At 40.4% G+C, this 26,817-nt stretch overlaps 1 protein-coding gene across 1 annotated transcript in view; it reads left to right on the top strand.

Annotated features, from left to right (window-relative positions):
* Window positions 1-26,817, top strand: part of PARD3B (par-3 family cell polarity regulator beta) — a 393,422-nt gene that overhangs the window by 310,822 nt on the left and 55,783 nt on the right. Inside the window, exon 20 of the mRNA XM_030951868.1 lies at window positions 708-1,004. Within this exon, the coding sequence (XP_030807728.1) occupies window positions 708-1,004 (297 nt within the window). The remainder of the gene's footprint in view (window positions 1-707; window positions 1,005-26,817) is intronic.

Here is a 26,817-nt window from a genome sequence, read left to right as displayed (position 1 = left end):
TTAGCAGCAGCATTTTGTAATACCACTTAAGGCTTTATCACAGTGGAATACTGCCAGTAACAGTTTTTAATTCACTTATATGTACCAGTTCATTTCTGTCAAATTTCTATTAATTTCTTTGCTGTTTTATTTTGTCCCTATCCGCTATATAATAAGGCGTGATTTTTACATTTATTTACCCAAAATACATTTTTTTTTAAATTAAATCTTCAGCAGATTAATTGTGGTACTTTGATTTGAGACAAATGTGCCATCTCTCCATTTATGTTCACATTTAATCTACTTTTCACAAGTTAATCTATTTAGGAGAATCTGGGTGGGTCAAGTAACTGGGGTTCAGTAACAATTTTACTGCTAATTTAGATAAAAAGTTGCAGGATTTGGTTAGTTCTATGCAGCTGCAATGTGGAAGGTAGGTGTAGAATTAAACCTGTATGTGTTCAAGCATCCACACTTGTGAAAAGCCTCACTATATTCAGCATTAATTTTTTTTTCGTCAGAATGGTGACCAAGCTTGGTTACAAAGGTGATTGCCAGAGATAAAGAACAAAATTGCTGCATGAACCACTCTGTTTTATGTGGCACCAGTTTCACAGTGTACTGAAAGCTCTAAATGGTTGGGTTCAGGGTTGGTGTTTCAAATTTGCATGATGGTTACTGTTAAAGCAGATCCCATTTTATATTTGTTCTTTGCTTTTCATTGATAGGATTGGTGCAAAGCATCAGGAGTTACGGCAAAAGCAACTGAGAGGCCTGAGTGATTTTTCTGCTGGTCCTGGAGGACCTGACATTGATGATGATGAGGTGGATCCAAACTATGCCAGAGTGAACCACTTCCGAGAGGCTTATCCCCCAGGAAGCATCTACAGACCCTCCTCACCAGCAGTAGGAGAAACCTTTGTTTATCTGCGGGATTCCTCCTCAGCACCAATGGAGAGGGAGCACTTGGAAGGACTGTATGCAAAAATAAACAAGCAGCACTACCCACAGACATCTGGTGACAGGTAATATTGCCACCTAGCATTACAAAAAATGACAGCTTGGTGGGGAGGGAGCCTGGGCCTCGGCAGGGGGTCAGACATGGGACTGTTCTGATGGCCCAAACTCCTGAATTTATTGACTAAAAAAAGAAAGTCATGAATTTCCTCTTACCAAAAGCAAGATTTGCTGCAGCAGTAACCCCAGAGCATCTGAGCAAGACAGCAGTCAAACAGAAATCATTAAAGAAAAGTCCATATTTCACAAACAGAATGAATGAACTGACTGCAGTCCAATTCCTGCACTGCTGAAAAAGTGTTTTTTCCTCTTTCAATCGGGAAAAGTCCTTACCCTGCAGCAAAAATAATCTCAGTTTTCAGATCTCTTTCAATCCTGTAGATCATCAAGTGTCTATTAGTAACAGGTTTTGTGTGATAGCATGATATATTGTATATGTTTATGGTTTAGATTTTCCCAGCTGCGTGATATTACACACTTTCAATTAGTTTGGGGAGAGGACTGAGAATCATGGCATTTTTATGCAGACTGTGAAGTGTGGCTCCACAAGACTGATTGCCTTTCACAGCCTTTCCAATAACTAAGTGGGAAGGGAAGAACAATTTTTAATCCTTACTGTCAAGCTTCCAGCGTTAAAGAAAGCTGGTCAAGTTTTTTCCTGGGTTAAAGGGGAAACCAAAATTCCTTTGAGTTGATAAGTACCCACCATTATAATGATTTTAAAACTGGTTGCTTCTAGAATTTGGGGCTAAAAAAACATGAGACTTCATTTGTGGCATTAGTATATCAGTGTTGGCTTTTTCAAACCAAAGTACAAGTGTGTGGGCAAGTCTGTGTGAAAGGAAGAGGACAGACAGAGGACAGACATGGGGGACTTCAGGAACTGTACATGCTTTGAGTTCATGTTACAATCTGTACTGTCTCCCCACAGCTTCAATCCGTGCCATGTAATACCACACTCGTTAATTTTGGAGAAATATGTCAGCACAGATATAGGAGTGTTTCCAGTTTGTGGCATCATAGTACTTTAAAAACTTCTACTGAGTCATTGTTATAAATACTTATAAATATAATAAAACACTTTCTGACGTAAATCTAAGTTCATAGCAGGGAATGGGCCAAGTATCTCTCTCTTTCTCACCCAAATACAGTATGGTAAAATTCTTTCCAAACATAATGACAGGGCTTTTTTTTCCTTCCATCTCATTAACTCCTCCCCTACTGCATAAAAAAAGAGGTAGTGATCCCAGCTTTTTTACCAGCTAGGGGGTTTCACTTTACTAGAAATGTCTTGAGGCAGTTGTAACTGAAGTCAAACGAAAGTTGCATGTAGTAAAGGGGTCAGAAACTGAGTTTGTGCTAACTCAATAAACCAAGATCTGAGAATTCCCAGTGGAAGGTGTCTAAATTCAGGTGTGTGTATCCTCCAAATATGAACATATATATATGTAGCTCAGCTGGACTAAGACATTGTTATAAAAGTTGCTTTGTAATTTCAGTTTTAACAGGATTTCATAGATTTACATTTAAATGTATCATCAGTTTTGAAGTGAGGCCTATAGATTGTCTTTCCACGCAGAAAAAAGAAATGCCTTCTTCTAGTAGATTGATTGTACTGTGGTTTTGACTACACTGAATGAACTCTTGACTTTCTATGGGGACAAGATTGAAGTACCAACCAAGTTTGGATTTGGTGTTGGGATCCTGGAGAGTTAGCTGTAATTGCATGGCAACATGATAACTCAGTTGGAAAAACTAAACCCAAAACATCAAGCAGGCAGGAAAAGTTACCTTATAGCTGAGCCCATGATCAGAAGTCACACTTGAGAGGCTATTCCATCTGTACTGAAAGACCAACAGTCCACAACTTTGCTTTGCTGAATTTCTCAGACTTGTAACCAGATTAGGAAAAAAATAGGAAATGCAAGATTCTTATTAGGCTGTCTTTGTTCTTTTTTTAAATCTTTCTTTTCTTTGTCTGAGAGACAAAATGGTGTTGTTATTCACCAGCAGAAATGTGCCAAACATGAATAATTCTATGTGAATTTATGCAGTGGGTCGTGAGGTCTCAGCCAACAGTTGTTGAATAAAGTGTCAACTTCAGGCAAGGAAATCTTTCTGTGCTAGAGGGAGAGTATTGAAAGGAGAAAGAGATGTGGAAAGAAAAATCCCTGGATAACACGTTAATTAAGAAAACAATCTGCTTCCAAGGGTCAAGTATGAAAACTACCTTGTCTGCCTCAAAATGATGGGAAAGGGTTATAATGGATGGTTGTAAGCCAAGCCACGGTTATTTTGTGTTTGTGGGGCTGAACATTTATCAACACATTGGTCACGTAAACACTTATGCTTTGCTCTTGCTAGCACATGCATGCTTTCTCTCAAAATTTTGCTATTAATTTTACTTCAGATGAATGTTTTTTTCTCCCACATGTGACTCTCAAGTTGTAATATAGTGCATGGAGACTTGATCAGTGACTAAAGTAAATGGGGCTAGGAATAGAAGGAGGATTTGAACACAGAGAGAATAGATTACTTCATTTCGGTCTGAGAGCTCCAGTTATGTATCATTATGATTGAGAATCAAAACTCATCGTTTGAAACAAGAAGTTAATTTTTATTTTGTTATTTTTGCAGAATAATGTATTAACATAATTAATGCCTTTTAAAAATGGGAGGCCATTTGTAAAGTGTGAAACTCAGTGGACAGAAAAGAGCTGTTCACATTTTGCATATGCTTTCCCTTTTCTCATCACCAGAATCCATCGCATATTCCTGGTTCATTCTTTGCTGTAGATTCACAGTTTAAGCTGAGAATGTCCCTCAGCGTGCAGGAAAGCAACAGGCTGCACATGTATGGGCTCTGTTGCTGTAATCAGGATGAAGTATGTTTGCTGCCTCCAACTCTGCTCCTCAGGGCACACACAGATCTGCTTCACATCGCTCTTTGTGCACTAACGTCCCATTTACCTCCACTTGCATCTGGCATCTCAGGGGCTTTTTGATTTGGGTTTTTGGGGGCTTTGCTTTGTGTCTTATTTACAACTGTTGTGTAATGTTCTTCTGCACTGCTTCACAATTGTTGACTTTCATTCCAACGATGACTATATTCAGTGAAATAGAAGTAATTTTTTGTGTATATTTTGCTGAAAGCTTTGGAATTCTTAACTAAGAGAGGTGCTATATAAATGTAAATTGTCCTTATTAATGAATATAGTGAAAGCATTAGCATGATCAGTGTATTCTGTGAATGTTAAGTTAGAGTGGAAAAAAATTAGCTGGCAAAATCACACATTTCTTTGTAAATCAAGCATTTTTCTGTTTATTTCTAATTAGCCACAATTTTCTGTAATGCAAATGGCATCCCTAAGGATGGTGCAGCCTGCACAGCCACCTTGTGCAGCTGGGGAACTGGGGACAGGGTCTTTGCCTGAGCCGCTGTGCGTTTCCGAGCCTGCAGCAGAGGCTGAGTGATCTGTGGCCCATATGTTCCTGAAATGGGTGGTAAGTCACATCTCCGAGTTTAGTCATCAAGGCTGTGCCATGACAGTGCTAAGCTGCACCGTGGCAGAGCCTAGGTGTCAGACCAAAGCCAAAAGAGCAGATGCACAACACTATTATCACTTAAATGTCAGGCATGTCACACGGTGAAACCCTTTCTCGCATTTCGAATAAACAATTTCGTCTTTTTTCCTCCCGTGAAGATGGTGCTGTCAAGTATATCCAAACACCCCAAGTACATCTCTGGAAAGGTTCTAGAGACTTTGCTCAACTTATTTTCTCAGCCCAGAACTATGAAACATTAAAGTCTGATGCCAAACTCATTGCCAAGTATAATTCTTCACTTATTTATGTGACTTATCTTGGGGAATTTCAAAGTGCTGGTCTGACAAAAATGAATACAGTTTTCCTTTGTTTAGCAAGAATAGATTCAGAGCTGTATCTTGTTGCAGTTTTAAAAAAATAACAATAAAAAAACAGAACTCTTTTATTACATAGAAGTAAAGTCCAAAGCCCCAAAGTCTGATCCAGCTTTTTTTTTATTTTTGGAGATGCTGTTTGGAGGCTAACAGTGGAAGATCCTAATTTCTATATTGATAATTAACTAATTGAAAAATAGATCTTCCTTGTTTCAGGGTGAATCTACCCTTATGGCAACTTGCAGTCTTTCAGAATTCTCAGTCTAGCAATATGCAAAGTTGAAAATGGGAAAATTAAACCCATACCTCTGTGTCCCTCACATCTCACTCTCAGAGCTGGCCTGAGTCAATAGACAGAGAGAGGAGAGATGCTGAGCAATCTGCCTCTCCCTCTGAAGGATCAAAGGAAGATATTGCTGTGCATGTCCTGAGGAACCAAGTGCCAAATGTAAGCAGTGTGTAAGCCTGAGAGGAGAGTATAAAAGGGTCCAGAGTTTTAAAATTTAGCAAAAAGAGCATTTTTTACTTAAAGACAAAATGCTTGTCTTTTGGGCAGGTATGGGCCATTCCCATCCTGCTCAATCCAAAGCCATAGGAATCCTGACCTGCACAGAAAAGGATTTGTTGAAGAAGGGTGAGCTGGGGTTGCCCAGGTGTGGCGCTTGGCCATGTGTGTCTCATGTGCCAGAAGCTGAAGTTTTCTTGTTCTCAGTTCAGAGCACCATGGGCATCACTCATCGTGCATCCATTTGCAAACCTTTCCTCAGTGGCTAGCATAAAAGCAATCCACTGCTCTAGGAATGGATGGTCCTTTACTCAGGGAAGATTGTTCTTTGAGATGGATATCATGGAGGCAAGGTCAAAATTGAATGAGGCTGTGTAATATCTATGTGCCCTTGGCCACTGTACCTTGCATTGCTGTGGAAAGAGAAATATGGTCATGCATTGGAATGTTTTGATTTACCAAGTTTAACAAGTACAAGCAAGGTATATAGTTTCTCTTACCTTAGAGCCTCTTCTGCTTGGTGTCCTAAAATCATCTGTGCTTTTTCTTTGTCCTGTACTACTCAACATCCTGAGACTCTCCTCTGATTCCTCTGGAATTTATTCTTTCTTAAACATACCACAGGGCCTTCTGAACCTTTGGCTGCCATCTGGTCGCTGCTTCCCATAATGTTAAAACTGAAAACATAGTGTTGGGCAACTTACTGTCTGTCCTGGCTGATAAATTTGTGACAACAGTTAGATATAGAGTGGCATTGGCAGTACAGCAGAGATTCCATGGTTTCTGGGGGCTCTCAGTAGAGCTGTCCTGCTGGTGGAAGCAGGGTAGCCCAGAAAGCCCTTTGGCCACCAGTTCCAGTGTAGGCTGTGCCACTGGAGTTAGACTTGTATTGTGTATTTTGCTCCTAATACTACTGGCTGTTTTCTTCCTCAGAAAGGGTTCATGGGTGCTGCATACTCACTGTGCCAATCAGAGGAAATGTTGGGTAACTGGACTGCCTGAGGAGACATGTTTAAACAAGCCTTGGGTTTATTCCCCACCTATATGGGGGAAAAAAATTAAAATCTCTGGATAACATTCAAGCAAAATTACTTGTTGTTTAGAGTTCGCTCTGCTTTTTCCCAGGAACTCCTCATCCAAATCTTCCAACTTTGGCACCCAAGCCCTATCAGTCACTTCTCACGAAAACCCAGATTTCATGGAACTCAGGTGACCCCGAGCACTTTGGAGCGTGTCTAAGGAGAAGGAAGTTGTCAAACTGCTGCTGCTGCCATGTAATGTGTGCATGCTTGTTTGAGGCCATGCATTCTTCAGCAGAAATAAATTCTGTCAGGAATAGTCACAAATCTGCCTGCATGCATCCTGCCTGCTAGGGCTTGCATTTGGATCACCTCACTTATTGACAGATGTGTAAAATTTTATATACTGCACTCCCACAACTCCCTTGTGAGTGTCCTGCTGCAGATGCTAGGGAGCCTGAGTTTTGGCAGCTGTGTTAAGCATTCAGGCTTAGGTTGGGGTTTTTCCCTCCAGCCCTGTCTCTTCATATGTGATATATTATTCTATGGAATTATTTTACATTAATTCTGCATATTTACTGGTAATGTCCCATTCTTTCAGCCGTTTGGATGCGAATGCAAAAGATAGGTCCCTGAAGAGAAAGCCAGGTCTGTTACTGGGAAGATGAGACCATAGCAGAGGATGTAGTGAAATGCAGATGGTGTTGTCAGCCTTTTAAATGTACAAATAAAGACAAAGTGAGGTCGTCCATGCAGCTGGAATGAAATCATATGGCCTTGCATGTGTTCCTGCCATAGTGTATTTCCTAGTGTGATCAGGAGATGCTAAATTCTGTTTTATGCAGGATGTAATTTGACAAAAACCTCATGCTTGCCTCTTTAACCAGCAGCAGAATGATGTGTATATTAACTTTTCTCTGTGCGATTTTTTTAACAAAACACCATTTGATTTTAAATGCTGATGTGTGTGTGGTTAATTAAGAAGCCAGAATTGACTGTAAGGTTGACTATAAGGCTCCAAGAAAGAGAGAGGAAGATCGTTACACTTCTGCTTATAGATAGCTATTTGTGAACCAGCTGATAATGTGCAAAATTAAGATTTTGTAAGTGGCATTTTAAATTAATGGTTAATGGCTGGCGATTAATTAAACTGAGTTGTTTAATAGAGAAGCTGTTAAAATCTTGTTTATAGGCCAGCCACTTCCATACTGAAAGTGCAAACCCTAATAGCATTTGGTATTTCCATTTAGTAGACAAGCAATGTATCTAGACATTTTCTTTGAACAGAGAGGTCTACCTTAGTGGATACACAGTATGGGTGTAGCATTGTGTACTGTGTTTTCTTCTTCCAAGTTAACAGTTCCAAGTCTGGTAGCAGTACATAGAGAGAAATGCATTTCCTCTGAGAATTTTGTAATCTTAAATAAAATTGTTAAGTCTTACTTTAATTAAAGTATAGGGGACATGATTAAGTCTGATGTGGTTCTGTTTTCCCTTTCTTTTTTCTGCTCTCCAGTAGTCTGTTGTTTTTCAAACACTTCAGGGTTTTCAAAATACCCAGCTTCTCATTGCTCCAGGTTGTCTTCTGTCAGAATGAGTCTCTTTGGCCCCATCATTAGCCTTACAGAGTTACTCTAGCTAAGGAGGAAAAAAAAGGAAGTATGTTTCAGTCAGGTTTATTCTGTACTGCAGTTCTGGTTAAATGATGAATGTGAGCCTAGTCCCATTTCCCTGATTGAAGAAAAACAAGCAGAAGGTCATTATGCTTCTCACAGTTGTGAGGCTGGTCCTTCCAGCAAGTCCTTTGCCAAGAAACTGTTTGTTTTTCTTTTGTTTTCCCTTTCTCTCAGCCCAGTTCCCAATCTTTTTATTAACCATCTCCTGTTTTCTCCCCAGCTTCTTGACATATTCATTTTGCCATACGATCTCCTAGCTTCTGGATATGCAAGTAGTTCAGAGAAAAACCCTGGTGACTTGGCCTTGTGCAAGCTTTGCTGTGTAGCCCACTGTAAGAGGAATCTAGGTTGCTGACCTCTGGGACCTCACACTCTATCCAAAACCATGACTTTCAGAAAAATTCTCTCCTACATTTTTTCCCTAGCTGCTACTGGTTAAATGGGAAAAAGGAGGATTCTTTCTTTCATTGTAGAGATAATCTTGGTTTAGTAAAACTGAAGGTGAGGGTGTGGGTTTTGTTATGCTAGACTTTTAAGTCTGTGAATGAATGTGTCCATTTTGGAGGTGGAGGAGTTTGACCATGAGGAGCCTGTTCATGTGTATTAGCACCTGTATGTTCACACTCCAGGTGATGGGCGTGAGCTCACAGCAGGCTCTATCTTGACTTTCCAATTCATTAAGATAAATTAGTGATCAAACTATTCAGAAAAGTAGTCAAAGTTTAGTGGAACACAAAGAATAATTTCCCTCAAGTCTAAAAGTATGAACAAAAGATTACATTTGGAAGAGGAAGAAAAAAGGGTTATCACTGGACTGCTTCAAAATGCTGAGTAGGTCCAGTTAAGAGAGTAGTGATGCCCATTCAGTAAGGGTGGAGCAGTAACTCTTATATGTGACAGGGAGAATGGACTCACTGGAGTCCTTGGAATTTTTTTTCAGTGTCTTCACTTCTGCTTGAGGTTATGTAAGGTCAGTGAGACCTGTGCTGACGGGTTCCCCTGAGTTACAGTTAAAGCAATTCCCAGCCTTCCTCCTAATTAAGCAGTGAGGAGCATAACAGAGCCTTGAGAGTCTTCAAGCAGCGTCTCACTATTTCTCATACATGCTCAAAATAAATTGGTTTTCCTAGATCCCCAGGAAAGCTGCTTACACCCAGTGAGAAGGCTGCAGCACAGGGAGCTGTGGGGTGCTCCTCAGACCCACCAGCATTGCCAGGTTCTGCTGCCACCAGGAGCAGTGCAGGAACTCCGGTGGGGATTTCCAGCATGGCTGTTCACGTCCAGGCAAAGCGCTCAGCACTCTGTGGTACTCATACAGCTTAACTGTGTAGTGAAAGCCTCACAGTGGAAATCGTTGTCATCTCTATGTATCCATAAGAGTTAGGAAATTCTTACTGTACACTGATTTTGCTGCAATCACAGTTCACCTGGAGTTTACACCAGCAGATCTTTAAGATTATACTACTAACTGCAGCATAATAAGATATAAAAGGTCTAAAGGGGCCACAGATCTCACTTCAGAATGAATCAGTGGGAATCTTCTCCTGGAAGTTTCAAGCATCTAATTGCAGGATAAAATGACTGCTGCTAAAAATTACCCATGATCTTGTTCCCTGTTTGTGTCAAGATGCCAGGGGCAAATAGTTACCCAAGTGCTTAGTTGGCTGCATTGTTGACAGAAAGTATAGGCAAAAGCATGAACCAGATCTTTTGATTAGCAGAAAACTGTAAAAACTGATGTTGTTAGAAAAGCTGAAAATCACTCAATATTGTGCTAGCAGAAATATTGGGAAGAATGATGAGATGTGATGGAAATGACTTAATAGGCAACAGGATGCTGAATAAAAAGACAATAATTGTGATTATTGTCTGACAGCTGTGCAGAGTGTACAGTCGATGACAAACTCTAAAACGTGCTGGTTTTCAATCCATGATCACAAATCCACTGGCACAGACAGTAATCCAAGGGGTCATAGTAAGCCAAGAAATAGTTTATTGTTTCATCGGCTCGAGTCTTCTGATGTAGTTAAGTTGGTATATACTCTGAACCCCTGTGACTGCCCTTGCATTCCCACAAGGGGACCTGGCACCATCTGGAGCCCACATGTACTGTGGCTAAGGAGCTGCTTCTCTGGCAGGTCATGCAGCAGCAGGGCATTTGTTGACATTGATCAAGGTATCAGTATTGATCTTGGGATGGTCTAAGAGAATTGTGACTGCTTTGTGGAGAGTCATGTTAGACTCTCATAGAAAATGAAAGAAACCACTTGTCTTCAACTACATCGTGGTCTGCACCTGAGAGGTCTTTCATTAGGACAGAGAGACATGAGAAAACACTGGTTATCTCTTTTTATCACTAACTTGTCCTTGATGTCTGGAGGCCATTTTTAGCAAGCAGTGAAGGGTTATTGCATGAAAGATTTTATACTCTTCAGTTACCTGCAAAACAGGTAGCTGCCATCATTTTTCCTTTCCACTAAAGTGAAGTGGAGAAAAACAGAGAAACAGCCCACAATAAAAAAGTTGCAAGAGGAGTAAGTGTGAGATACCTCTAGAAGTGCTAAAATTGCAATAGATATAATGTGTGTGTAGAGCAATAAATGTTCTCTTAATTTATTTTTCTCCTAGTTTCTCTCCAGTTTCCTGCCTGTGTACCAGCAGGTCAGTGTGACAGTTTTGCAGTGTCACAGTCCTCTGCTAAACACGCATTCTGGGAGGTTGTTAGCCCCCTCCCTCCAGTGACTTGGTAGCAGTAAGGAGGAACAAGAAAGTGACAACTAATGTTTTAAAATTTCAAACAGCATCTTATCATTCAGTCTTTGACCCATATTTATGGTTTAATGCCTCCAATCACTTAATTTTAATCTTAAATAAAATTTTTCAGCATAATAGTATCTTAGGGGCATTTCTTCTCAAACCAGTATTAGCCAGAACATGTCCTTCAGCCATGGAGTTTATCTGTTATAAACACTTCTGCCTTTAGGCTTAGATGCCTGCTTAGTCCTGCATATGGTTATTACCTTGTAAATGGGACTAAACTGTAAATTATAATTATGGTATTTACATAAATGCATATAAAACAATTATTTTGAGACTGGCATGTAAGTTTAAGCGTGGGACATGTTTCTAATGCAAGTGTTGTACATGGCCTGGCAATTGAAAAGTAAGCAGCAAGGCATCTTCAGAGGAATGGAAGCACAATAAAACATGATGAGTCTTGTGGAGAGGCAGGGAGGGGGCAGCTGTTTTCTATGCCTGAGTCACCATAGTGCTCAATAACTGTCTGAAAGGATTGCTTTAACTGAGCACTTATGTGCTGGAAGTGTGCTGCAGACCAGGGGACCTGGGCTGCTTCTGCTCTGCTCTCAGGTCATGTCAGAGGAGGCCTCTTCTGGCTGCAGTCCCTGCTTTACATGTCAGCAGAAACTTCCATAATGTGGCAAAAGGGTGTGAGGTTGTGGAGGAGAGTTGGGGAACAGCATCAGAGCAATAAACCTGTTCCTTGTTGTTATTGATTGGTAGTACACAAATGACAAGCAGTCTGCAGTCCTTCACCTGAATAACATGTTGTTTTCTTCCTTTACCATCATCTGCGGTTCCTGATTAAAAAAAAATAGAAACCAAAAAACAAACCAGGAGGCAATTATTCTGTGGCTCTGTATACAATGGCAATGTTTAAGCAGCAGCTGCTTCAGAAAGGGAGAGTAACGGGGGCTGGGGGAAGGGATTGATCTTTTCCTCCTTTTCTCTGTAAATACCACTGTCTGCATCGGTGGTGATGCTTTGACCTCCTTACTACAGAGCTTGAAAAGTCTTGTGCTCCAAGGGACATGTTCTGTCTCCAAAAGTGAATAAGGAGAAGCCTCATTCTCTTTCTTTGAATGCTGTAACAAATATATTATCAATCTAAATGTGATAGGGCTTGAGAATCCCTCCCAAAATTTAGATTCATTAGTCCGACTACTGGCATTTTTTTCCGTGTCTGTGTGGCTTCTGAAAGAAGTGTTCTTTCATACCTTTTTGCCTTTAATCTGCACTCTGCCCACTATCTCATTACTATTAGCTGTGGCAAATATACCAGATGTCTGAGCAGCTTCATTGTTCTGTTGTTTTTCTTTTCCAGACTCTAGTGCATAGATAGATGTTAATTTCTCTTTTGTGTTAAAACTTGCCTCTGAGGAATAAGATTACCAGTGTTCAGTCTTTGGCCGCTAGATACTGAGGTCTCATATCTTTTGAATGCTTTGTCTCAGTTAGTGTTTCTACTAGCTCAGTGCTTTTAAAGTGACTGGTCTGTTCTTCTTTAATGCCCATGGAACCTTAAATTAATATCCCTTGACTTTAGGAAAACAATTTTAATGTGTTTTTAAAACATTTTCTTGATTCCCAGTGTTGAGCAATGATACAAAAAGACACCTGCTCTTCCAAGTGGGTGGAAATTGAAAATCCTGCCAAGAAAAATGCTGTTTCTCAGAAAAGATCAAAATATGCATTGTTTAAAGCATGGCATAAACAAAATTGATTATGTAAGAATCCTGGGCCCTTGTTTGGGATGAGATCACTCACTTTTGGGTCCATACCTTTTCTACTAACAGTACTTAAGGTTTACATCTAAAAGGCCATGCATGAATTACTGCTTTCCCCACGAACTTTGAGACAGATAGTTAGAAAGGTACAGGCACTGCATCAGCACAGTTCCCACCATGGCCACTGGTGTGCTTGAGTAGTAGGTCCAAACCTTTAAGAAAACATGTTTCTTTAAAATGAGTCAGAGAACAACTGATAGATTTACAGGTAACAAATGTGAACACCTTGGATTTGACATTTTTTTAAAGTACAAATTATGTCATTTGTATAGTTACATAAGCCAGAAATTGTAAATTTATGTTGCACAATCTGAAAAGCAAATGATAGCATGTGGATTTGTGTCTGCTGCTCAAAGAGACAACTGATATGCAAGTCCTGTTTCCATCAAAGTAAATGGCAAAATCTCCGCTGATTGAGATGGGAAATCAGAATTGACTCCCCTACCTGGTTCTCCCTGGAAGAATGAAGTGATATTTTCTTTTCTGTTTTATACTTATTATTTTCACAGCCAGGTTACTGAAATTTGAGCATTTCTGCCATACGTCTGCATGACTGTTTTTGTTAAGTGCTTTTATTACCTTTTGGCCTGTTCTTTACATCATGCTATAGACAAATGATTTTTACTTTTTTTTACCCCAAAATTTAGAGCCCAGAATACAGAAAAGTCTGAAACATTAATTGGACTAGACTGCAGCATTTAAAGTAACCTATTCTATCGTCCATTTACCTCCCACATGAAATGAAAACTCTATTTTGATCTGAACTGTCACAGATAATTTCTGCACATAAAACACATCCAGAGACAGCTTTCAAATGGAGTTGTCACTTCTTATTTAGCAGGCTGGGGACCCTCTATTGTTGTCAAACCCTCTTTGCAAAAGCATCACTAACACACTGGTTTGCACAGTTGTATGTAAGAGGAGGAATGGTTGTACAGCTTCCGTGAAACAAAAAATTGCATGTAGCTGCTGAAATATTCTGCAGCTGAACTTAGCTACTGTTTAAGAGAAAAATCCTTTTTTTCCTTTATGATTACTATTTTTGAGCAGATTTTCATGCTGTGTGCTGGTATGGGGAGGGGTTGTTTTTAGTGTGAATAGTGACAATTACAATTTAAAAGCTAGTAGCCAACATTCTGTTATTTTCCCTGACCTGTCCTGGACCAGAAGTTTGGCTTTAATCTCTTCACAAATTTCAAGAATTCTTAAGCAAGCGCACTGGGAATATCTCTGAGTTGTGAGTGCAGAACTGCTGCCTCAGAGTGTATTCCAGCCGAGATGCTCAGGCAAGGCTGTAGGGCACTTGTTTCCAGACTGCGATTCTGATGGTGGCCAACGTGGCCATCTGGTGAGGCTGGCTGGAAGACCCAGCTATGGCATCACAGAAGAAGATGACTTAAAACTTAAGAACTACTATTCTTCAGAGTTTATTTTTATAACATTCCATTTGCCTTTGAACGTGATGTATTTTCATAAAATAAACTTGCCTCCTGGCCTCACTTGCATTCTCAAAAATTTATGCTCTTGAAATAGGCAGTTAAATAGTAGTAGTGTGTGATTTTTATTCTATTTTCTTCACAGAGGTGGAAAATTGACCAGGATTAGGGGGTGAAGAATTTGGTTTGTGTGATGAGATGTTCTTTATTGCTGTCTCCACAACTACTTATGCCGGATTAAACAGCAAAACACAAGCTGGCAGAATGCTCTTCTGACCTAATTCTGCACCACAACACAGATAGGAGACTATCTGCTGATCTAACTGATAAGCATGACTTTGTCAAATCCAGATGGATGTGAAAGGAGTGAAACACAGATGAGGCCCAAGAGCCAGAGTCCTGCATTTTCTGCAACTGCCTGAATCCTTTAGATATCTTCACTCTGCAGCTGGGCTTGGGGGGCAGGACTGGAGGGAGGGAAGCTGCCTGCTGTGGTGTAGAATCTACAGAAAAACAAAACTGAAAGCCAGCACCTTAAACATTACTGGCCAAAGCAAATTGCCTGTTTTAGGGACCATATCTTCTGTAATGAAGCAAGAGATACAGAATGGAAATTACATTCTGATTTCTAAGCTGTATGCCAGAAGATTTGAGGCTTCTTTGTTTGATGTGTCTCAAACTCCCTCTTGAAGAGTGATGTGATGGGGAGGAGGTTTCTCTGTTCCAGTTTTGCCTGTAAATGTACTGTATTCGTGAATCAAATTTAGTGGCTATCCCATGGGGAGCAGTGAATTAGATGGGGAGGAAAAAGGGTAGTTTGGTGCATTAGTGGAGGATATACTTGAATGCAGAAAAATGAGGGAAGGAAAAATCTTATGGTCAATGTGCTTAAGTTAGAGATGGGGCACATTAATGGGGTTTTAACTTTGGTCATTGCAGAAAAAATGCAATGGATGGAAGCACTCTTTCTTTCATTGGGCTAGCTTGCTTTCCTCTCTTGGTGAGATAGGTGTCCAGACCTGGACTTGATTCAGCATACCCAACTATTCCTGCTTCAGGAATGGAGGCTGTGATCCCCATTTGTGATGGTTGGCAAGCTTATAAAGTTGACGACTAGGGAAGTGAAGGGATGTTTATCCTACACCAGAAATAGTAATTTTGCAGGCTGCATTCTCACAGGTGTTCAGTGCATACTCTTTACAGTTAGTTACCTGACACCAAAGCAGCTTGGTCCTATTGTCCAATAGCTCTATTGGGTTGTTAGTTCTTCTTCATAAAGAAGTGTGTATTCTCTCCACAGTGACTTTAAACAGCATTGAGGCTCACAGACTCTGGATTTGTCTTCGCAGCCTGTGTGGGCATGTTACATTTGCCTCCTTCCTAAAACATCAAGTATCATTGTCAGGCATCCTTTGGACCAGTGTTGTTTCCATATTATCTTGTGCTCCCCCACCTGTTTTTACTGATTCCATTGCTCTGCTGTGTGTGGGAACAGGACTGTCTATGGATTACACATCTGTTCAGAGCTGATTGCAGGACAGTTTCAGAGGCAGCCTCTGCGGGTTCTTCTCCTGCAGTCAAACCAGCTGGCCAGCAGCCTGCTCCAGTCCCAGGGTGATGTGTTTTGGTTAATATTGGTGTGTCCTGAGAGCACTGTACCATCCAAAGCACCCCAAAACTTCAAAGCTTGCTTTTCTGCAGCTCTGCTTTCAAAACATGAAGCAAACATGTCCGGCAGCAATGCCATTAACTGACTCCTGAGAATATCCTTAGTGGTCACACCCTCATTTCAAAGGCAATATATGGGGCCATTATCTGAGCAAATACAGTGCCTGTCACTGAAAATCCATTGATGATGATGAATTCTAGTTACTGATGACTGCAGCCAGATCCACAATGGTGGGTAGGGAGTAAAACATTAGCCCTTAAGCTCTGTGAGTTGCCCTCTGTAAGCAGGTCAGGGTTTCACAAGAGCTCAAGGAAAAAAATTTTTTTTTTTTTAAATTAAACCCCTGGAATCTCAGGGAAGAGGTGAGGAAATAAGGAGACAAGGAAAGAAGAAGGAATAACAAAGATAAACAAAACATCCTTCAGAGGGAGGGGAAAAGCAGATTAAAAGATTTTAGAAGAGAAAAAATGAAAGATTTGAACAGTGACAGGATGTTCTCTTACAGAATGGCAGAAATATTTATCTGTGCAGAAGAATAAACTTGCGTTGGGAAAATTTCAAGAGTTTCAGGGAAAGTTGAATTTCTTGGTTATCTTCAAGGAGATACATGCAGGGAAACCATGGAAATAATATACTGCTAGAAATATTCTAGAGCTGTGGTAGGATAAGGGCATTTGTGCTTTAAAATGCTGCCATGTAAATATTGGTTTAGTGTCCTGAATGTCATTGTTAAATGGGGTTAACTTGTATGAATCTGAAAGAGTTCAAGATTTTCTTGTTTCTAAGTAACTTATGCTTGTGTGATGTGACACGGCTGTATACCACCTTTCAGTAGAAAATGTGCAATTCCAGAGGCAGGCCATCTGTAGAGCAAGGCTTGATAAACTTACCCTTCCCTAACACAAATACCTTTTTTTTTTAAATAGAGGCAATGTCATGTCCTCTCATTTCCACAAATTGGTGAAAGAATGGTGTATTTTATGTATTTCCAGTGGAAACTTAGCGCTGGAAGCCGAGCACATTCTGATTTTTGCTATCCCCTCCGTGCTGGACAGCAGCAGGTCAGTGATTGTCCCTGCCCTGTGCCCTCCTGTGCAGGGTGAGCAGGGCAGGTCCCTGCAGCAGGAGCTGAGCCAGGCCCTGCCCTGCAAAGCCTCTGCCTGCTGGCCCTGGCTGTGCTGCTGACAGGAGCCTTGCCAAGCGTCCTCTCAGCAGGGAGTTCAACAGTGATCTGAAGCCGCTGTATACAAGTGTCCTGAGCACGGGTGATGGGTTCTTTTGTTTATTTGTCTTGTTCATGTTACAAAATAGAGGTGGTGGAAGATGGTATCTGCTTTCTTAGTGTTGACTCAGAGTACATTTGCCATTAACCACAGCCCCTGCCCAGCCTTTTCTGCAGTGCTCACTCGTCAGCTTTGACCATGTTCCCCAGAGTGAGATTTCTCCTCGTTTTATAATGAGGAACAGGATGTTCAGGTTTTTCCATGTGTTGCCACCAAAACCAATATTACAGCCAGACTCAGCAGCAATGATGGCAGCACACAATAATAACCATCCCACATGCGATTTAGATTTACTGCTCTTCTGTTTAGTTCATATAATGCCTCAACAGCATGATCTGATTTGCTGTTTTCACATAATCCATCATTAATTCTTTGAGTTACAAAATGACATTTTTTAGTAGCAGATGGAGGGAAATGGGCTCCCCTACATTCAGAAGGGAACTTCACTTTCTCCAACTTCAGTTATGTCGCTTTATTTATCTGACTTTTATTTTAAATGTGGTTTCATTTTACAAGTATGAGGATTCTGGGGAGCAGTAATGCTTCTATTAGAGATGTTGTCTTTAGGGCTGCCTTTCAGCATAGGTGGAACTAAGTAGTAATCACTGACCACAGGCCTCCAGCTCTGAGGGTAAGGGAGGAGAGGAGTGGGTGTTCTGGCAGCATGCACAGATTGCATCCTTCTCCATCTGAGGAAAATGCTGTTATGGCTGCTGGAGGAAGCTTTTGGGCTTGTAGAGGACAGCTGTGGCACCCACATGGCTCCTGTCAGCGGTGGCAGCAACAGGAATAGGAGTCATAATCCAGTGCTCTCCTACCTCCAGCAGTGCAGGACAGCAAGTAAGAGCAGCTCTCTGGGGAGTCAGAATTGTTTCCAGAGCTTGGAAAAAGAGGAGAAAGGCAGTAGAGGTAGAGAGTTGCATGGAGATGGGGTAGGCTGTCTCCTTCCCACCCTTTTCTGGCACGACAGGTGCAGAAGCTCAGCACCCACTCTTCCCCAGTCTATCAGTCCTTTGCTAATTGTCTTCCCCTGCCTAAAATCTTTTGGTCCTTGCCTGCCCTCCTCCCCTTTTCTCCTCACAGCCTGTTGGAATCTTCCCTGCCCCCCTATGAACATTACTCTGCTGTTGCTGAATTGCATTTTGCCACCCCATGAATGAGAACAAATTAAACTACTTTATCTTGATCATTTGTGCAGCAAAATGCAATTTGCTTGTGTTGCTGCAGGTCCTTGAGCCAACTCTGTTCTGGACACTTTTATCACTTTGCAATCTAATCTGCTGAATATCTCAGATGCTCTTGCATTGAAAGAAAATGTGGGTTTAAGACAATTTTTTTTAAATCCAGCTGTGTATTTATGCATGCACAAACCCACAGTGATATACATGTCCTCATATATGTATATATATATGTATGTACCTCTATAATAAATAAAAAATACATATCACACTTTGAAAGTCCACACCTAACTTGCTAATGTCAGCTGCAGTTGATGGACAGCCAAGTCAGACTCTTTTTATAGTCCATTTCTAAAATGAAACCATAAATTTTAAACCCAGGCTTCATCATTGCAGAGAAAAAAGCTTTTCCAGCCTATTGATGAAATATAACATTTGATAGGATTTATGAGGCCCAGATTCAGGAGGATAATTTGCAGAGCACTTAAAGCTCCTTTTTCCTGCCCTTTGCCTTCCCTCCTCTCAAATACACATACCAAAAAAAGCCATTAGTAAGGAAAAATTATTAAGGAAGATTTTTCTTGATTCCATACAAATGTCAATTTGTGAGAGAGAAAGAGGAAGAAAACAGTTGCAGGAGCTCTTACAGTAAAGGGGTCTAAGTAGAGCCAGGCTGATTATATGCGAGGGATACTGGCTTTTACTGATAAATACACAGTGTGATTATTTGCTGTAATACAGCCATTTGTAATGTCTGTGTGTGTGTGTATGATTTTTAATAGTACCGGATGGAATTTATTTTTTTATCACATTGAGATATTCACAAACCAGCCACATAAAGTTAAAAATAAACCAGTACCCAGCTTCTTGGTATCTTGATAAAGTTTCCTTCTGGCTTGTATTACCAGTGTGATAATTTCAGAGGAAAAACATCTTCTGTAACTTGTGATCACAGTATCTGTCAAATGGTAGGAAATGAAGAAAACTGCCAGACAGTGTCAGATTTATTAACAGCTCTAAGAAAACCAAAATTAATGCATTTTCTCTTCTTTGATGGGTTGAAATGTCCATGTGCTGTACTTATCTTAATGGACAAGTGAAGGAAGTAGCACTCATCAATTAAGTCTCTCATTAAGCTGACTACAGCTTAATCTGGAGCACATGCAGGAGTACTGTGTGTGTACCAGGCTGTACCCTTAGAGGTGTTGCAGTTATTGTTAAGGAGTGCTCATACCACAGATGCCAGGAGTAACCTGCTGGACCGGGGAGAATGCAGTCCTGTAGGGCAGGGAGGGGGACAGTCATGGAAACAGACTGTGCCACTTGTGCCTGGGGAGCTGCTGGCCTGACTTCCATTGGAAAACTGTATTTCCACGTGTTGATAACCAATCTTCATCCATTTGGGTTGAAACTGTCTATGTAGGAAGTGTGCTGAAGCTGAATTTTTATGGACTCAGATAACAGCTGGGTTTTTGGGGGGCAAGGGGTGTAGCTGGAAGGAGAAGATGACAAGGGATTGTTTTGTCTGTGCAAAAAGTAAAAAGCAGCAGCATATATTCTTCCAACGTGAATCTGTAGTCTTTCCATATGCTGGAATGGGGTCTTTTCATTTTGGAAGGGAACACAGCCTAGACTTACACCAGACTGTGGCTTTTGCCACCCCTTGAACAGTGACAATTTGACTAAGTTGTAAGATTTAGAGTACTTCCCACACACATGATAGAAACTTGGCTGCTAATTCACCAAAAGTACTTGTCCTGAGCTGCCAGAGCCGATACATGTTTTTCCAGCAGCAGGTTCCGGCTTCAGGGACCAGATAGACTCCTGTTACAGGAACGAAGGATGAGGTAAACAGGGTGTTCAGTGATGATCAGTGTTCCCAGGCCCTAACACCACCTCCTTCCAGGGAGGAAAAGGGTGAGCTGCTTTGAATGCCCTAAAAAATGCCATGGGGGATAGGACAAGAATTGGAACAGAGGAGAGGCTGGAGCAGCTAGAGGATGGGGAGAATAAAGGGGAGTGCTGGGCCAGGCCATAGTTGCGGACAATTTGTGGATGCTTCAAAGTAGAGAGAAGTGTACCAGTACTGCAAGTTTGATGCTCTGTTGGTGTGTCAGACATGAGCACCTCATCTGAACCAGTGCCAAAAGGAAGAGGTACTGTTGGATGTCCCATGCCACCTGCAGCCCCACCCTCACTGGCAGCTGCTTTGGGAGGTGCTTCTGGGAGATGGGTCTCCAGGAGTGCTGGAAGGAGACATGCTGACCTAGTGCATCGGGGGAGGTGTTTCTATACTGCAGCTGCCTGTGGGACAGAGATTTGCTTGTATGGGAAGCCAATAATGGGTGGAGGAAATTGGCATCCATGGCTGAAAGATAAGGAAGGGAAAGACTCCCAGGCATCAGGATGAGAACAGAGAATTGAGGCAGCAAAACAAAAACAGCTGGGAGAGGATTGGTAAAGTGTGTCTCTAAACATGGCAGCTGAAAGCATATGAGAATCATTCTGTAGAGGCAGAGGTGAGTCTGAACCAGAACACTTGCTCCAGCATTTCTAGGACTCCCAGCCAAACACAGAGAGATAGGTTTGATCTTCCTTTTCCAGGCAAGGTATGCCAAAAAATGGTTCTGTAGAGTTTGAAGATTCTATTATTTATTTTTTAACACTTGAATTTAGCATTTTTCAAAGCAATTACTAAAAAGGAGTAGGGCTTACCTTCAGTCTTAAACACCTCTGTTCTCCAAGTGGAAAAGCAAGAGTAATTTCCTATCAGAAGTGCAGTGGAGTTGCAGCTGTGGGAAGGGGCTAGAAAAACAATGTACGTCAGTAAGTCCAGGAGCTTCCATTGCCTGCATAATGCAAAGCAATAAAGTTGCACTAACTTGAGGCCTCCAAGTTCAGAAATACTTCTCCAAAATGCAGTTTGGCTTATAAAGAGTTCAGTTCTATTTATGCAGAGCTTGTGATGGAAGTGGGTTGAAGAAATGTGTGCTCCCCAGTCTGTGAGTACAAACTAAACAACAGTGGTCCCAGGACCCAGCTGCACTGAGGGAATGCCCAAGGAGGGAGGCTGCTGGAAGGGTAGATAGGGTGGCCTTGGAGATAGCAGAACTTTGCAAAAATCCATCTATCACTTCAGCATCTGTCAGAGTTTTTGTTGAGCAATAGCTACAAGCTAAATTTGCCATATAGAATTCCAGAGAGAAGTCAGTGGTAACTGATGTTTTGATTTTTGAGTGTGTTCCTGTGAAACTGCTCAAATCTCAGTTGTAGTTTGGAAATAATGCCCTATCAGAGAACCAAAATGAATTTACCTTCAGGGCTGTCCCCATGGTAAGATTGTCATACATTTTTTAGCCCCTTGCACTATTAAGGTGTAGAAAATATAACTATGCCTGTTTCTTTTGCACATCTGTTAAATGTTTCATGTAACCTTTTTTGTAGATATTCTGAATAAGCGAACTTCAGATCATGGCACTGGAGTTAGGATGTTCTGAAGAGTGTGTATGGATTATATCCCTCTGCAAGAAGCCCCCTGTGTTAAAACAGTCATTCAAGCACACCCAGCAGTGCTTCTGCTTTGCTGTGCCTTGCACTCACATCTAGCAAAATGAGCTAGAAAAATTTTCACTTGTTGTCTTTGCTTTTCCTTAACTTGTAGTTGGAGCATTAAGTGTTTTCTGTATAAGGCTTACACACTTCACCATGCATGTGCCAGTGGCTTAATAAGAGCATCTGCTGTCTTTCTGTAGCAAATTTGATGATTTTTCTATGCACGTATATTTAGTTGTGCATATAAATAGAATCCAGGCACTGTTAGATGCATATGAAAGTGAACATCAGATTGAAATGGTAACATATGAGGTTTTCTGCAGTTCCATTTATGAAGTATCAAGTTAAAAACAAAGCTGTGAAGTAGCCAGAAAACTTTTTATTTCTGCAGCCAAAGGCATATGCTTGTATAGCCTAACGTAATTGGGTCCCAATATATTCTTAGAATGGTCAGTATTTCATGGGTTGTATCATTGTCTGCAAGCTGGTTTTTCATTATGGTTGGGCTTTTACACAGCAGAAAGTAGGAAAGCACTGCTCCAGATGTCTGGCTCCTTTCACCGACTTTGTTGCTGTCTACAGCAAAATTTGAGTTTTAACTCTACAGAGCAAATTCCCTTTGAATCTTTGGATACCCTTAAACAGTATAGTACTGGAGTATGTGTAAATGTCTACAAAGTACAGTGATTGGAGTGGCTGGTTTAAGAGGAGCTATAAAATGGTTCCAGCTGGAGTGCATTCTTGAGGTAAGCTCAAAATGCACTCCAAATTGTCAGCACACTACTCAGAAAAAACACAAGAAACAAATCATCTTTAGTGTGCTTTGCTTCCCTTAATGTGCATAAGGACAGTGTAAATGGAAGCTGGTCAATTTTCAACAGTTTGTGTAAAATTGTCCCTAGGTTTTGCTTCCGTACTTCAGCCTTTGTGAATAAATGCATCACACGGCGTTGTAAGTATACCTGTGTGTATTTCTGTGCTCATAATGCCGTCTATATTTCAATAAGTATTGTGTATCTGTCCATTAATATTTATATGGAACAGAGAGGTTTGGTTCTTGCAATTTTTAATAAACATTGATGGTGTTACTAGTTTATACAGAGCATTCAATATGCTCCATCAAAATGGCAGCTCTAATTAGGTTCCTTGAATTAGCTAATGGATTTTGAGAAAGATAGCTTACAAAGCTCTTACAGCTGTCCAAGATACTCCTGCCATGGCAGAAAGACAAAAGGCCACTGGAAGCTGCAGATTTGAAAGCGTTAGAAATGCGGCTGACAGTTAAAAAAGATAAATTACATTTGTATTTTTTTCCTGTAAAAGTCCTAACACTGGATTAATGTTATTCTTGTAGTGACCATTTATTAAAAGTACCCGAAAAAAATCCAACTTTATAGTAAGGATGTGTTTTGGCTCTGAGAGCTGTGCTTTACCCTGATGCTTTGCACGTGATGTGAATTCTTTTTCATTTTTAAAATGTAAGTTATATCTGCCACAGAATTACAGACGTGGAGAACTTGTTTTTTAGTTGAGGTCAAGTTGACTACCTCCTCTCTAGCTAAGCCAGGTATTAAAAAAGCAAACTACATAGAGGATTAGTTGCTGCCACTCTGCCAGTGGCATAGATTGGCATGTATGTAACAAAGAGCAGATGATACAGTCTCTAGTGTGAAACTTTGAGAAGTAATTTCTGAGAGAAAATAGATGGTTACTCTGGGCTTTGAAATTTTCAACAAAGTATGTTTTGAAACATGGGCAGTGGCATCTGCTCTGAGGGTATTCTTAGATGCTCAATTCTTCTCTCACAAGGGAGTGCAGAAATTAAGACTGCACTGAATAGTCACCTTCTCTCCCTCCTGCTTTTGCTTTATGTGTGGTAAAGAGAATTCCTGAGGGACTCATGAATGGCTAATTCATTGGAAGTTTGTAAAGTAGTTATTATTTCAGCTTTAGTGATAAGTTTAATAAACAGTAGTGCAAAGAGCAATAGCCTGTAAGTGAAAAAAACCTAGCTGCCAGTTCCAGGCAGGTGTGATAGTCTTTAAGAGATAGAGTTACATTTCTACACTCGAGTTTAGCATTCAGCATTTGCTTTGTTGGATTGTTAAAGCTGCTGTAAATGGAGTTTGGAGGGCTGAAAATCTGCTCTGTGTTGATGTGACCTATCTATTGTAAATATGCCAGCTGCTTTACATCAGTAAAGTAAAATACCCCCTCCCAAGCTGTGTTGTAATACAAAGTGCCAAAAAAGGCAATTTAAGTACTTTGCCGCACAAATCCAGATGAAATTACCTTGGAGAGAAGGCCTTCAATTATGCCTCACACGTGACTTCTGCATGATGGATAAAAGGCATAATTGATATCATCTTTAGTGAAGAAACCAGAAACTGTTGCATTGTCTAGAGGCTACTGAAAATACCAGGAAAATCTGTTTTTCATTATTTTCATTGTGTGTTGTTTATAGAGAGTTTGGTTGTTGTCAGCAGCCGAGTCCCTAATCTCCCTGCTTTCCTAGCCCTTCAGAGACAAGTGCACATCTCACATCAACAAGACAGCAGTAAACTGGTCCCATGCCAGAAACAGACATTGCCATTAACCAGCCCAAACTGGAAAGGCATCTTTTTTTATTATTAGTTAAGATCTGGTGATTGCCTTCTTTGATGAGGCACAATACATTGAGCAGAGAAAAGGAAAAAAACTACCTTTCTTTGAAATAAAGATGTCAATCTGGCTACAAACAAGAAAATGTCTGCCTTCTTCTCTTTCTACTTGATTGCAAATAAGATTTCTGTTAGAGTAGCATATACCATATCTGCTTACAGTGAAGTTAAACTTCAGTGTGCCAATTTTGTTTCTATAAAACAACAAATTAGGCTATACCTCCCATTATTCCTGTCCAGCTGTAGTCAACTATAAGTTATAAAGGAGAGTAATGGAGATGCAAAGTGGCTGGTTTGAAAAGATGATGCTCATTTGAATGTCTAGGCCGTCTGCCATGGCAAACAGGAAAAGATGTTGTATGTCATGTGAAGGAAGGGAAACCTAAAAGGTTGCCTCATGTCAAGCCACTGAGAGATATTTTATAAACAGTTTGGAAAAACTGAAAGTGATACAAATCTGTTGGTCTCAATCTTTAAATGGTTCTTTTGAGGTTTCTGTAAACATATTGTGAGCTATTTGGGGAAAGAAAAGGTTAATGACATTGCTAATTCATATCATGCAAGGTTCTTTTTCCTTCTTTCTTCCTAATGAGTCTGTAGGAACCTGAGAATATCATCTTCTCTCTTTCCACTAAGCTCCTAATGTCAAGAGGTCAGTAGTGATGTTACAGGGTCAATAGGACTCAATTTACCTCCAGACAAATGGTAGTCATGTGCTGCCCTAGGAGGCTTTGACCTTTTGGACAGAAGTGGTTGTACTGCTTTTATGTTCGCCTAAAGAATTGAAAGGTGACAGCATATGTTTCACTGAAGCACAGTTATGAGTTTTTAAAATATTTTAAAACAGATTAAGATTCGGGGACATTAATATACAGGTTCAACTAAGTGTAAATGGCTTCTTCAGTGTAATTTGTTTTTCTACTGTTTGCTTATGATTCTTTATATGTATTTATGTACCTAGACAGAAACACATCCATCTAATGCTGTCTCACAGTCAGTCCATCTCTGCAGACCTTCTCAGACAGTCCTGCCTAAATGGAACAGGGGCCCAAGTCTACCTACCAGTCACGTTGCACAAGAGTCCAAATCAAGTGTCATCATAAAACCCCTCTCCATTGAGAAAGACAGTAGTTGTGCATACATCAAGGATGTTCCTGCCCACAGCAAGAAAGCAGGTGTTGTGGGGACCAATAAAGCCATATGCACAGTTCCAGTTCCTAGAAAGATGTCATTCCTAACTTGGATCCTCAGTGTGAGGTGTGTGTAGCCAAAACCCGGGCTGGCTTTGGCTGAATGTCACAGGTGGTTCCTGAACCTGCAAGGCAACATCAGGGATGTCAGCAAGGCATTTCTGACAAGTCTTTCCTTGCAGTACCATTTCCTTACTCAAATGCACATGAAAAGAGCAAATGTTCATATATCTCTAAAATCTCTTTCTCTTGGTGGTCACAAAAATGAAAGCTGAATTACAGTAGAATTATGTTCTTACCATTGATTTTCTTTTCATCACTTCCCACTATTTTTTTTATTCCTTCTTACTATTGAGGTTGCAAAAATATCTTCATACAGGGTAGAAATGCAAGGGCTGGAACTGAAAGAGAAACTTACTCAAATATTTATTTGTTATAACTTCAAAATGGAAGTTTTATCTTAAGTGAAAGATAGATACTCTTACATGCTCTGTTGGACGCCCTTATACTGTGTATCTTTGTAGACCACTGTGTTCCTTTTAGTATGTAAAATTAGTTTTGTTTTTTAGCAGATCATGAATGGAAGATTGTCCATTCTCTAGAGTCTGTGAATCACATTTTGTCTTGGATTTGTTTGTTAATGGAAAATTCTCTAAAAGAATAACTTTTCTTTTTTCTTCTTTTTTGTTTGCTTGTTTTGTTTTATTTTAACTTGGAAGCACCAGTTGTTTGCTTAGGGGACTGACAGTCAGCTGGGTGAAATCAGTGTTTGAAAGAAGTGGCTGGCAAAAAAGCCCTGTGCAATATTAATGTGTTTAAGAAAACCACTGGAAACAAAATGTTTATTGCCTCTTTAAATGTATGTTTATATATAGTTTTAAGTGGTTCATCTTGCTTCGTATGTGCAACACTTGTTTTTAATTTGTGTTATCAAGAAAGCTGCATTAGAAGTCACTAATTTAAAAAATGGCATTTGAACTTGAATGATGGAAATACAGATTAGCAATTCAGAGGAAGAACACAGAGGATATTTTACTGTGTAAAACCTGAGCCATACATGTTAAATACTGATTATGGTATTCTAATTCTTTGGAAAAAACCCTGGTCTGTCATATTGAATATTATTCAATATGTCTGTCATATATAA

The sequence above is a fragment of the Camarhynchus parvulus genome, chromosome 7, assembly GCF_901933205.1.
Source record: "Camarhynchus parvulus chromosome 7, STF_HiC, whole genome shotgun sequence".
NCBI lineage: Eukaryota > Metazoa > Chordata > Aves > Passeriformes > Thraupidae > Camarhynchus > Camarhynchus parvulus.
The sequence above is the reverse complement of the archived record's forward strand: the minus strand, read 5'-3'. Positions and strand labels throughout refer to the sequence as shown.